This window comes from Scyliorhinus canicula, chromosome 4 (genome assembly GCF_902713615.1).
Source record: "Scyliorhinus canicula chromosome 4, sScyCan1.1, whole genome shotgun sequence".
Classification (NCBI taxonomy): Eukaryota; Metazoa; Chordata; class Chondrichthyes; order Carcharhiniformes; family Scyliorhinidae; genus Scyliorhinus; species Scyliorhinus canicula.
Window position 1 is genome coordinate 8,007,295 of NC_052149.1, and position 14,213 is coordinate 8,021,507.

General features: G+C 43.3%; 1 protein-coding gene across 3 annotated transcripts in view; it reads right to left on the bottom strand.

Annotated features, from left to right (window-relative positions):
* Positions 1–6,333: 6,333 nt before the first annotated feature.
* The window catches only part of prkacba (protein kinase, cAMP-dependent, catalytic, beta a), a 192,863-nt gene continuing 184,983 nt past the window's right edge, over positions 6,334–14,213 (bottom strand). For all 3 annotated transcript variants that reach the window (XM_038793669.1, XM_038793670.1, XM_038793668.1), the window contains 2 exons: positions 12,496–12,660; positions 6,334–8,843 (listed from right to left, as the gene is read on the bottom strand). In XM_038793669.1, the coding sequence (XP_038649597.1) occupies positions 8,718–8,843; positions 12,496–12,660 (291 nt within the window). In that variant the 3' untranslated portion in view covers positions 6,334–8,717. The remainder of the gene's footprint in view (positions 8,844–12,495; positions 12,661–14,213) is intronic.

Genomic DNA, 14,213 nt, shown 5'->3' on the forward strand with positions numbered 1-14,213 from the left:
GCAAAGGGACCAATTATTTTGGGCCGCTCAATACCTACCCTGTATATACTAGATTAAATGGATGTGTTGCCTTTAACCAGCCAACTCTCTATTCTTTCATGGGATGTTCATGTAGCTGGCAAGGCCACCATTTGCTGCCCATCCCCATTTGTCCTTGAAGGTTTTCCCGGAAGGTAGTGCTGCTTTCAGTTAAAATGGTGTCTCCGGGCCATCTCCTCGCATTTCGTCAAAAAAGTGTGATTAATTTAGCTGAGAGATTTTTTTTTTTTTAATGTTTTTTATTGAGTTTTCATATTTTATATCCAACAAATTACAAATTATTAGAGAAAAAAAACACGCAAAAATTAACATGTATATTTACAGGTAAGCATCTTCATAATAAGAACTGTGACCGCCCCCTTTAGCCGGCATACATATTTTACATTCCCCAATATGGCCGAGGCACATGTTTATAGGCATTTATTTACAGTTTGGTTTTGGGCCTTAGCTTGCCATCAAACCCCCATAACGAACCCGTACCCCCCCCCCCCCCCGGCTACCTTCCCCTGATTCCCGTCCATTTTCCCCTGATTCTTGGCCGCCCAACTATTCTTCCTCTTGTTCGTTGGCCACAAACAGGTCCCGGAACAATTGCATGAATGGCTCCCACGTTCTGTGGAAGCCGTCGTCTGACCCTCGGATGGCGAATTTGATTTTCTCCATTTGGAGAGATTCCAAGAGGTCGGACAGCCAGTCTGCAGCTCTGGGCGGTGCTGCTGACCGCCAGCCAAACAGGATTCTACGGCGGGCGATCAGGGAGGCAAAGGCAAGGGCGTCCGCCCTCCTTCCCAGGAATAGATCTGGCTGGTCTAAAACCCCGAAGACCGCCACTATCAGGCATGGCTCCACCCTCACCCCCACCACTTTGGACATAGCCTCGAAGAAGGCTGTCCAGTACTCCACAAGTCTGGGGCAAGACCAGAACATGTGGGCGTGGTTGGCCGGGCCTCTTTGGCACCGTTCACATCTGTCCTCCACCTCCGGGAAGAAGCGGTGAGATTTTTGATGCAACCTCCTCCAACAATTAAGGGAGGCAGTTGCTGAATGGGTTTTATCGGCTGGAGGTAATTAAGCAGACAAATTGTGATAACACCACCAGGCCGCCTAGATGCAGTGAGGCCTGTAACTTTGAAAATAACCCACTCAGCCTCTCCAAACTTGTATGTGGACCATTTCTAAATCACATGGGCAGCACAGTAGCACAGCGATTAGCACAATTGCTTCACAGCTCCAGGGTTCCAGGTTCGATTCCCGGCTTGGATCACTGTCTCTGTGGAGTCTGCACGTACTCCCCGTGTCTGCGTGGGTTTCCTCCGGGTTTTCTCACACAATCCAAAGACATGTAGGTTAGGTGGATTGGCCATGATAAATTGCCCTTAGTGGCCAAAATGATTATTGGGATTAAGGTTATTGGGTTACAGGATCGGGTGGAAGTGTGGGCTTAAGTGGGTTGGTGGAGACTCGATGGGCCGAATGGCCTCCTTCTGCACTGTATATTCTATGTTCTATGTTGTTGAATCTTAATTCACTCCCGTCAATAAATAGCCAACTGGTGTAGCTTATTTGGCTTAGAAGCAAATTGCTGGGAAAACTCTGCACATTTGACAGCATCTACAGAGAGAGAAACAGAGTTAACATTAAGTTGAATATGACCCTTCTCCAGTTCCAAAGTCACATTCGACACGAGGCATTAACTTGCTGCTCTGCCCACAGATGATCGGGTGGGTTTTTCTAGCATTTTTATTTCGGAGCTCCAACAGCTAGTGGTATTTTGCTTTTGGTATATTCATTGCCACCTCCCTTCCAGGAATTCCTACCTGGAAGAAATTGTGCTCTTCCCTCTGACCAGACCTCGGTTTGTCTCTTTCACTTTGTTTTCCTTCCTTGCTTCCCAGTTCCCTCCTGAGGTTTGAGAGGGTGTCCATCGAAACTCGCTTGCACAGTCGCATCTCCTTCTGCAGAGACCGTCACTGGCTTCAGTTCTGGACTCGTGTTCGACTCTCAAGGTGTCTTTCTCCACGGATGCTGCCAGACCTGATGCGGTTTTCTCGCACTTTGTTTTTATTTCAGATTGTCGACGTCCACAGAACTTTGCTTTTTTTTTTTTGCTCGTTCGTCTGAGGTATTTTAGAACCACAGAAAGGATACGGTGGTGCATAAAGAGGCCATTCAGCCCATCGTGTTTGCGCCGGCCAACAACAAGAAAAAAGACAAGCCGCTCATTTCGATCTCATTTTTCAGCACCTGGTCCGCAGCCTTGTATGCCACAGCACTTCATATCATAACGAACTGAAGACAGATCCTGGCCCGATCTTCTACCTTCACACTATCTTCCCGCACTATCCCCATATCCCTGGTCATTGGTGTTAGATTACCCTTGGTGGTAATATGTCGTTGTTCTTTGCCTTTTGATCCAGAATGGTCCGTTCAGTTGATGACAAAGAAACCGGCAATCATTAGATTGAAACAAAACTAATTTATTGGGTAACAATAAATTAAATGAAGTCCGCACAAGCTAGAGCTATAGTTAATAATAAAGTAATATTGAATCTGTCTAGCAGTAATCAATAATCTAGTAGTCACTAATAATATCGTGTTTACTCTCTCTGATCTACTCCTCGTGCTGTTCTGTCTTTCTCCTTTGCTACCTACCCAGCACTCCCCGAGGTCTGATAATATCTTATGTATATAATATATATATATGTATATAATATATATATGTATATAATATATATATATATATATATATATACACACACACACACACACACAGACCCGATGGTGCCCTCTAGTGTTTGAATTACACTGAGATGTGATAATTAACCCTTCACTGGCTTGCCTACATATGATATATATATATCATTACAATTGGTATCTCGAAATCTATCTACCTCTGCCTTTAATATACTCAATGACTGAAAATGCTTGGAAACTATTTACCACTGCCAGAGGGCAATGGGCTGCCCTTTGACATTTGTCAGAGAGGAAGCTACATCATCGCTCATAAATGTCTCCCAGCCTGCACAGGCTGCAATCAGTGTCACAACTTGGAATTTCCTATTTCTATGCATCTGCATTCACCAGGACACCAGGGAGAAAAAAAAAAGTAAGCTCAATTGACCTCAAGTCGTAAGTCATTTGCAGATAAGCAAGATCTTTTCACCAGTGGGTCACATTGCCAAGTGACCCCTCTCAAGCTCCCCATTGTTTCTGTTGTGAATGGCGAGTTGAGTGTTATTAATCCATTAAACGTCAGATGTGTAACATGACAGCCAGGTTCTGCATTAACCTGCTCAGGCATACTTTTAGAGTTGAAGCGCATAAAAGGTTGTGAACCACTTTTTTTTTAGAAGGTGCAAACAAAGTAATGGCCTACGTTGCAGGTTGCATTCATCACTCGTCATGAGTACTTGCTCCAAACCAAAATTAACAGGTACACAGTTTAATTTTTAAAAATGCTACTGCTCTCCATCTTATTCACAGAAAACACCGTATAAAGCAGCAGTACTCAACCCTTGAAATTACCTCGGCACACCCACATATTTGCTCATTCAACAGATGGCAAACAAGCTTCTGTGAAGACTGTTAAACAGAAAGTCATCCTTGAGAGGAAATGCAATAGTTCTTCATCGACTAACGAGAGGCAGTACAACACAATACATAAGAAACTGAAAGTACAAAAATTCTAGCCTGGTAAAAAGCAAAGGAAAAATGAATTGAAAACTTGTAAATGGCTAAATGATTCCATTCTGCCAGAGCTGGCACAGCAACAGTGAAGAGACAGAGAATTTTGGTCCTGCAAATTCTCACCTTGGCAAGGAGGGAGAGATACAAAAGGGTCCAGAGGGACGATCCTTTCACACACAAGGTGCTGTGTGTCTGGAACGAGCTGTCAGAGGCAGTAGTAGAGGCGGGTACAATTTTGTCTTGTAAAATGCATTCAGTCAGTTATATGGGTAAGATGGGTATAGATGGATGTGGGCCAAATGCGGGCAATTGGACCAGCTGCATGGACACATTGGGCCAAAGGGCCTGCTTCCATGCTCTGTGACTCTAAGAAGAGCAAACCTCACCACTAGCAACAAGACAAATTATAGCTAGAGCTTTGAAACGATATCATTCAGCACAGGAGGCCGCCATTCAGCCCATTGTCTTTACACCGGCTCCCGAAAGAGCTACCTAGCTAGTCCCATTCCCCAGCCCCATCTCCGTAGCCCTCTAAATTCATCACTTTCAAATATATATCCAACTCTTGTGAAACATCCGATGAAATCCACCTCCACCACTCTCCCAGGCAGCACATTCCAAACCCCAACAACTCTGAGTAAAAATGTTTCTCCATATCTCACTCCGAGCTCTCTTGCTGATATCTTGAAATTGTGACCCCTAGTCACTGACATACCTACTCGTGGAAACAGAATATCCTTCTTTACCCTGTCAAAATTATTCAGAATTTTGAACACCTCAATAGGTCGTCTCCTAATCTTCTCTGGTCTAAGGAGAACAAGCCCAATTTCTCCAATCTTTCCTCTTATCTAAAATTCCTCCTTCCTGGTATCATTCCAGTAAATCTCCTCCGCACTCTCTCCAGGGCTTTAACATCCTGCTTGGGTGACTGCCTGTGCGGAGTCTGCACGTTCTCCCCTTGTCTGCGTGGGTTTCCTCCCACAAGTCCCGAAAGATGTGCTGTTAGGTAAATTGGACATTCTGAATTCGCCCTCTCTGTACCCGAACAGGCGCCGGAGTGCGGCAACCAGAGACTTTTTACAGTAACTTCATTGCAGTGTTAATGTAAGCCTACTTGTGACAATAATAAAGATTATCATTATAAGGTGCCCAGAACTGAACACAATACTCCAAATGTGGTCTGACCAATGATTTGTAGAGATGTAGCATCACTTCCTTGCTTTTATACTCTATGCCTCTATTTGTAAACCCAAGGATCCTATAACCCGTAACAATTGTTTCAACTTGCCTGGCCACTTTCCGAGGATGATGCACTTACATCCGAGAATTGCAAGAATGAACCATTATTAAATAGGACGCAAGTTTTTATTTTAGTTTTTTCATTCTTGGTTTGTCAGTGCTGCTGGCATGGCAACTAATGTCTTGTCTTGCTGTGAGCCATGTTAAGCCACTTTAGAGGACAGTCACTAATCAACTCTGTTGGTGTCGGGCAGCGCTGTGGCGCAGTGGTTAGCACTGCTGCCTCACAGCACTGAGGTCCCAGGTTCGATGCTGGCTCTGGGTCCCTGTCCGTGTGGAGTTTGGTCATTCTCCCCGTGGGTTTCACCCCCACAACCTAAAGATGTGTAGGGGAGGTGGATTGGTCACGCTAAATTGCCCCTTAATTGGAAAATATTAATTGGGTACACTAAATTTTTTAAAAATACTATTGGTGTGGGACCCGAATCCCACACAGGACTGAATGGTCGAGGGCAGGGGTATCAAGCCTAAATTCAGCCGATATGCAATACCAGGGCCAAGATCAAAGCAGAGAAATAGACTGAAGAATTAAATAATGTTTATAGCCTCACTTGACTTTTGCAGCTTTTGAATTATAATACAGGAATGTCCAGACATAATCCCTGCATATAATTTTGAATATTGTTTCCGAATGCAGTTTCCAAATCCAATTTACGCTGAATTAGCCGACCTCAGATTGGACAGTGACACTTCAATTGGATTTGGTGCCTCAGCCTAGAGAGACTGGGGAGGCATTAGTAAAGTCCTGGGTTCAGTTGAACTATCTGTCAAGGGTGTTGCAGAAATGATGGATACTGGGCCAAGGTACAGAGGGCCCCAACACACACGGAATCACATCCCAGAAAGGAATCAACACCCCGTGAGGGGAAAAAGGAGGTGGGAAAATTGACAAAGTTCGAGATCATCGTGTAGAACCCTTTTTCCGGTGACAGAAAGCACACAGAGTTGTGAACGACACGTTTTAAAACACCAAAGAAAATCCGGAATCTGGAAAATCACTACCGTGCCAAACATGCTCTCATTGCTATTTTTTCTGGATTATTCATAAACAGGGCTCTGCACAGTAATCTCAATTGTTTTTAATACAAGTAGTAAGTGGAAGCTGATGCAAACATCTGTGCGCAGGGTTATGAAAATTGACGTAAAAACATGTATGCGATACTCCCTACAGAAAGGACACGTGCTTAACAAATAGAAACATTCTGATTTTAGGATTGTTCCCGTGGACAAAGGCTCCCAGAAAAGGCTGTAACACCTGAAACAGTGTCAGATTGTCAAAGCTTTAATAATATATAAGCCAGTCAGTCAGAAATGTGATCTTCAGCGTTTATTAAAACCTTTAAGTCCATAAACGACAACAAAGTTACAGTAGAATTTATCGCATACAGCTAGCATACAACAGCATGTCCTCAGTCTAAATGAAATACAAAAAGATTTTAACATTTTCATACAAAGGAACTTTTAAATTTATTAATGTGACCTTGCGTTTCTTTAGTTACATAAAATCTGCTACAGCAAAGTATCTTATACTTCCCTTGCACATACAGGTAAATACAGGTGGATGAAAAACTGCTGTCGGTGTCAGCCTCATAATGGACATTGTTGTGCAAATGTTTTGACAGCCAAGACGACAAACAGAACGTTTGATATTACAGCTCATACTGGTAATGCAAATGTCTACAAAGGCCTTACTTTCCATGAGTTCCCTTCAGGTTAAGAGGACATTGTGTCAATGTTTCTTTAGTGCTAACTCAGGCAAACACACTGGTTCTATGCCAAATCACGTTGGTTTGTTAAAAACTCATCACTTTCCTTTCCTGTGTCTATTTGAACCAATCTGAATTCAGCCTGCTTCTGTACATAAGAAACCATTTTGATTTCAACCGTTAGAGAGGTTTATTTCATATACATACATAAATATATAAATATATATATATATATATATATATACTTGAGAGAAAGATCAAAACTGTGTGCCATATGTGTACAAATAAAACTAATCTGATTAAAATGAATTGGTTAAAAAAAAATGTTAGCGTGTACAGATCCACTGAATCCACAACCCATGATTTAACAACACTGAAATACATGAGGAAAGTGTCTCAGCTAGCACGTGAAAGCACTAGCCCTTCCCTGTAGCAACAGATTATGTCATTATATGACAATGCATCTACCTAGTAGCTGAGCCTAACACCTGCAAACTCTTTAGTTCTGTTCCCAGGGAGACAAACGTATATATATATATATATATATATATATATATATATAAAAAAATGTAAAGATAGTGGAAACATGGCAGTTGTTACCTGTGTTAAGTATTTTGCAATGCATGAACCAAAGCGCTAAAAATTAATAACTTGAAAAGCTAGTTATGGAGTGATTAATCTTTTTAGCATTTGCCCAAACATCATTTTTCAGCATCACAACACTGTGCCTCGGAATCAAACACAATCCTGGCAGTGACCTTCTTGTACTGTTGCAGCATCTTAAACCAAAAATGGAGGACTGCAGCCCAGTGCACGCTATTAGTGCATTTGCTCACTATATTGTACACAACTAGCGACTGGATCTGTGCGTAAAACCATTTACCAACGCCCTTTCAAGAGTTCCGAGGCCAAATCATTACGATTAAAACAATTCCACGTCTCCATTCCTTGATAGTATCGGATGCTGCTTTCGTTTTTCTCTTTGAAGTATTCCACCTGGAACGGGAATCCCTCCCCTCCCCCCACCCCATGTTCATCGCCCTAAAGGAACACACACAATGGAATCGGAGTTGTGTGGAAGGGTAACCCCGGCACAACTGACTATGCTTTGACATGCTAGGTGCAGCACAGCAACAAATGATAGAGAGACAAAGCTAGTCTGAAGATTACCTGCTGGCAGCTTTAACTCTGATGGTGTTCTGCAGACTTCAGCATCCGGTGAGTGTTGGGCCTGGATCCTCCCCAGATGAATACAAAAAAAATACTTGGGAAGGGCAGCTGAATTTGATAGTACAGGAGTATTCAAGGCACGGGCTCTACATACCCTGCTCCAACCATCCAATCAATTCTACTTCATTTTGGTCATGTCCAGGAGAACTTGCTTTTGTTCAGTCTATTTATAAATACACAGAGAACAAGTACTACTTCCAAAAAAAAAGAAAAATGCCAAAAATGCTGTCTAGGTTCTAGGAGTCTGATTCTACAAGGTAAGGTGTTCTACAACTGTGACCTCTCAGACACGACGGACAGGAATTGTGGCTGGCGAACACTAGAAGCAACGTTCAGCTTTCACTTTGGGCTAAGTCACACCAAGTGCAAAAAAATCCTGAAACACTTGCTCTAACTTTACACTTAAACAAAATGTTTCACTCTCTGCAAATTGCCATTTTTAAAGGGGGGGGGGGGAGAGAAAAACAAACTACATGACACAAAGGCAACTGCTGGAGAACAAAGGAAGGAAGGAAGGAAGGAAAGAATAAGAAAGTGGTCTAGTTTTTGTGTCGTAGCACAGGTAGTGCTTTGCGTAAATGTGCCTGTGTATGAGGGCTGTGCTAACTGCACACATGAATTATGGCAAGAAGGATCTCAGCCTTGTGGAATGAAGAAACTAAGTAATTGTTTCAACGAATAAGATGGTTTCCGCTCCACCCCATCTGTTAGCAGAGTGCAAAGATCCCAATACAAGCCCTGACGGTCTCTTTCGCTCTAAAAATCAGCAAACTCTTTAGCACATTTTTCGGTTAAAGAGACACGGATGTCCTCCTCTTCATAATCATCAAAATTGCTGGTGTCACCTGGGCCTCTGCACTTTGGTATGAATGGAGCTTCCACCTGAAAACAACATCAAAGTGTAAGAGGGCAAGATAGAAAAAGGTCACTGAAATTATATCTCTGGGACAACAATTCCACTGTTGAAAAAGTTCTTTGAAGGAGTTACATGTACTGTGGATAAAGGGGAACCGGTGGATGTACTGCACTTATTTCCAGAAGGCATTTGATAAGGTGCCTCATCAACGTTTATCACAGAAAATTCAAGCTCATGATGTTGGGAATAACATATTGGCATGGATTGAAGATTGGCTAGCCAACAGAAAACAATTGGCAAAAAAAATAGCTCATTTTCTTGTCAGCGGGATATGACGGGCCTGCCACAGTGCTGGGGCCTCAACTTTTTACAATTTATAAATGATTTGAAGGGACCAAAATGTAGTTGCTAAATTTGTTGAGGACACAAAGAGAGGTAAGAAACTAAGTTTTGAAGTGGACATGGGAAGCTACAAAAGGATACAGATAATGGGTAAAGATCTAGCAAAATCTAGTTACTATGTGGGAAAATGTGAGGATGCCCATTTTGCAGGAAGATCAAAAAATGCATTTTATCTAAATGGTGAGAGATTGCAGAGCGCTGAGACGCAGAGGGATCTGGGTGGCTTAGTGCATGAATCGCAAAAGATTAGTGTGCAGGTACAGCAAGCAATTAGCAAGTTAATAGAAGATCATCAATTATTGCTAGGGAAGTTGAATACAAGAGTAGGAAGGGTATGCTTCAGTTACACAGGGCATTGGTGGCACTACATCCGGAATACAAGTCTCCATTTTTAAGGAACGATATAAAATTGGAAGATGATCAGAGACGGTTGACTAGATTAATAGATGGAATGGGTGGGTTGTCTTCTGAAGAAAGATTGGACAGGCGAGATTTGTATCCACTGGAGTTTAGAAGAGTAAGAGGCAACTTGATTGAAACATACAAGATCCTGAGGGGCATTGACAGGGTGGATGTGGAGAAGATGTTCCCTCTTGTGAGAGAACCTAGAACTAGGGGCTCGCTGTTTAAAAATAAGGGGTCACCCATTAAAGACAGGCGGGGAAACTTTGTTTCCTCTGAGGATTAAGACGCTTTGGAATTCTCTTCCTCAAAAGATGGCTGAGGCGGAGTCTTTGAATATCTTTAAGGCAAAAGTAGATAGGTTCTTTATAAGCATGGGGGTAAGGCACTAACATGAGGTTGAGGTTAAAATTAGATCAGCCCCGACCTCATTGAATGGCAGAGTCGGCTTGAGAGGCGAGTGGCCTACTCCTAATTCACACGTTCGTATGTATTGTAACACGTGTGAAGCCACTGCCTCACCAAACAAATTCTTTTCAAGCCACAAGCGAAAGCCAAATACTTAAACATTAACCTTGCTGTTTAAACAAAACAAAACTGGAAGTGTGCTTGATTGTGTGGAAATTTACACTTTTTTTTATACAGACAATGACTGAATTACCACAGGCTATAACTTGGGATTCAAAGCAACTGAGTATTGTTTAAAAAAAAAGGAGACATGCCGCTTAATTTAGCCTTGTTTCCATCAGGACACTTTGTAAGGATACCGATATCAGGTAAAGAAAACTGACAGTATGAGAAGAGAATGCTGATTGGTTGCAGTCCAATTGTTGGAGGCGTTGCCAACAGAGAATGCAGCAGTTCATGCGGTCACTCATGGTGACAGCCATTCACTGATTCATTCCCCAGGGGTTGAACATTCAGTGTCATGTTGCTTGGTTTAAACTTCAAACAACGCTTAGTTGTTATTTCACAGTAACTTCATTGCAGTGCTAATGTAAGCCTACTTGTGCCAATAAAGATCATTTACATTTCCACGGTAACCCCTCTACCAATGAGTCCACTTGCCAACCAATCTGCATTCTCTTGTCCTGCAGTACAAGTTGTTGTTTTTTCCCTTGTACTTGAAGTGTCCTGATAAGTGCAAGATGAAAAGCTTCAACATGTCTTTTTTTCGAGTGATACTCAACTTGAAGCTTCTTCCACCTGGCTCCAAACAACATGCCTCAATTACAGTATGCCTCAATTACAGTACACATCAGCACAGTGATTAACGCGAAGTAACACTTTCATTTCCTGTACCAGTCACATAATTGTAGCTCTGACTGCGGTTACCTGAATTCTTTCAAATTAAGGGCAATCTTATTGTGTGTACTGGGGCATTCCAAACCCATTCCATAAAAGAATCGTAACAGCCACGCTAGACAAATCTTAGCAATCGGAAAGAGAAGAAATCAAATGTGTTGTACAGAAGGTCAGGCATTTCCCGGCCATTGCTATGGTTCAGATAGTGAGTGAACTACCTCAAAGCTGCTTTTAGTTCTTTCAAATTTAGATTTGAAGAGTGATGGCATGGGGGCACAGTGGTTAGCACTGCTGAGTCAAAGCGCTGACGGCCCAGGTTCGATCGCGGCCCGTGTCGCTGTCCGCGTGGAGTTTGCACATTCTCCCCATGTGGGTCTCACCCCCACAACCCAAAGATGCGCAGGGTAGGTGAATTGGCCATGCCAAATTGCCCCTTAATTGTAAAAAAAAAAATTGGGTACTCTAAATTTTTTTTAAATTTAGATTTGGAGATTTCCACATCCAGGAACTGGCTCCCGATACATATTGTAAAATCTGTTTTCCATGCTGCACACGATAAAACTGGACCTCCAAAGTCGGGTCACTAAGAATGCCAGACCACTGAATAAAGAGGATAAACACCAGGAGCCAGTTTCTGAGCTCCAAATGAAAATACAAAAGCAGCTCGGGTTTGGGGGCAATTGGGTTCACAGATTTCTTTGTGGAATCAAATCAAAAACAAGCAACCAACAATTAAATGTTAGACCTGCCACAGGACAAACTAATGGCTCCCTCCAACTGCTGGACTTGGACCTTTGTCTGGCCGGTGTTCTTGGTGAAATGGGCTTGCACTATCCTTGTTACACTATTTTTGTTCAGCAAAGAATATTTGTGAGGCAGAGTGAAGACTAGATTACCTTCAAGCTAAATGTTATTTGCCACAGAAGGTTTGCAAGCAAGAGATTTTGTGGGGGGGGGGGGGGGGGGGGGGGGTGGAGAAGGGGTGGCAGCTTGTGTGCGTGTGTGAAGTTTTTTTTGAGGGTGGTGGAAAGGAGGCGATGAATGATTTCAAAATAGAAACTTGATAATCACTTGAGGGAAATCGGCTGGCAGGGCTACAGGGAATGAGTGGGGAATGGGACTGATTAGATTGCTTTACAGAGAGCTGGCATGGACTCGATGGGCCACCTGTGCCACAATGACCGACAGTTAACACAGGATGATGTTCTTTTATTGTGACATCGCCAAAAATGTGAAATAATCTATCAAAATACATTATACAAAACCCTAAACTAGTTCGGTTCAAGCCACTTGGGACGTTGCACAGTACAATACGCAGCCTTGTGCTTACTGGGGTGATGCGAGTTCAAGGATCCAACATGAGGAAAAAGACTATTTTACAGGTAAGGGACCTTTCTTTTTCTATTGACTGGGGTAGACCCAAGCATTTCTGTTTCACGCTTTCCTATTTCAAGTTTACCTTTTCCTCCTCCCGTTGAACTCACTTCGTCCCACTAAGAGACAATATTCACAAATACGTTTTGCTAGATTTTCTAATCGAGTAAATAAGTTCAAAACATATTTACGCACCTTCCTCTGGTAAATGGCAATCCAATCTGTAGTGGCAAACCACTTGTGGTTCTTAATGTCATTCACACCATTTTTGAGATTCCCATATCGTTTGGTCAGATCCACCTGAAGCAAATTTCGCAGCAAGTCCTTCAGGTCTGAACTGAAGTGAGAGGGGAACCGTACCTGAAAAAGGGCGACAATGTCAAGTCTTTTGACGATAGAAGTTGAAACATGTTTAAACAGCACAGCTCACAGAACACATCTTAGAATTTTACACTGCCAGCATTTGTCTCCAAACGAGAGAATTCAACTTCCACAGATCTCAAATTTCCACACATGCCACTGTGGAAAATTCCAGCTGGGTTGTGGTCCATTACAGAAATGTGCATCTTTGAGAGGTCAAATAAGCATGCCTTGCTCCCGGTAAGGGTTGCTCTTCGGTGTGCCTTTAGCTCTCCACCCATAGGTGGTAGCAGAGACTCCTTGTGTTAGAATGAGTGCCAAAAGACAATTTCAAGTGTGTGCTGCACTTTGGCACCGGCCCCACATCAGGAACTACACCACCACCATGCAGCCAGCAGTACTTTGGTGATTGGGATCAGAGATTTCAAGGTTTCTTCAGGTCTCGAAGCATTATTAATAGTTACTTGGGAAAAGGTGGCACAGTAGTTAGCACTGCTGCCTCAGCGCCAGGGACCCGGTTTCTATTCCAACCTCGGGTGACTGTGCCGAGTTTGCACATTCTTCCCGGGTCTGCGTAGATTTCCTGTGGGTGCTCCGGTTTCCTCCCACAGTCCAAAGGTTAGGTGAATTGGCCATGCTAAAATGCCCCAAGGTTGGCGGGGTTGGGGGGATTGGGCCTGGACGGGCTGCTCTTTCAGAGGGTCGGTGCAGGCACGATGGGCCAGATGGCCTCATCTTGCACTGTAAGGATTCTATTCTATGGTTCTAAAATGCAGGTAAAGTAATGAAAGAGAGCACAGATTAATTCAGGGCAAATCATGTTTGACTAACTTGCTAGAGTAGCAGGCATGTGAAATTGGATAAATGACAGGAGAGTAATGTGACTAGTTGTTTCTCGGACTGGAGGAAGGTTTTTTAGGAATTCCGAGGGGAGAATACCCAATTCATTTTTTTCTAATTAAGGGCCAATTTAGCCTGGCCAATCCACCGACCCTGCACATCTTTGGGTTGTGGGGGCGAAACCCATGGAAACACGATGAGAATGTGCAAACTCCACACGGACAGTGACCCAGAGCCGGGATCGAACCTGGGACCTCGGTGCCGTGAAGCCACAATGCTAACCACTGCGCCACCGTGCTGCCCTCCTAGGGATCAGTGTCAGGACCCCCGCTCTGCCTTACTTTTATTAATGATCTAGACCTTGGTGCAGTGAGAATAATTCCAAATTTGTGGACCCTGAAGCATTGTGAACGGAGGTGGACAGTGTAAAACTTCAACAAGGACAGACAGGACTGCTTGGTGGCGCAGCGGTTAGCACTGCTGTCTCACTGCATCGAGTTCTCAGGTTCGATCCTGGCTCTGGGTCATGGTTCGTGAGACGATTCCATATTCTCCTCGTGTTTGTGTTGGTTTCTTCCCCACAACCCAAAGATGTGCAGGCGAGGTGGATTGGCCACGCTAAATTGCCCCTTAATTGGAAAAAATGAACTGGGTACTCTAAATTTATACAAACAATAAAGAAGGACGCAGACACGTTTTTGGAATGGGTGAAC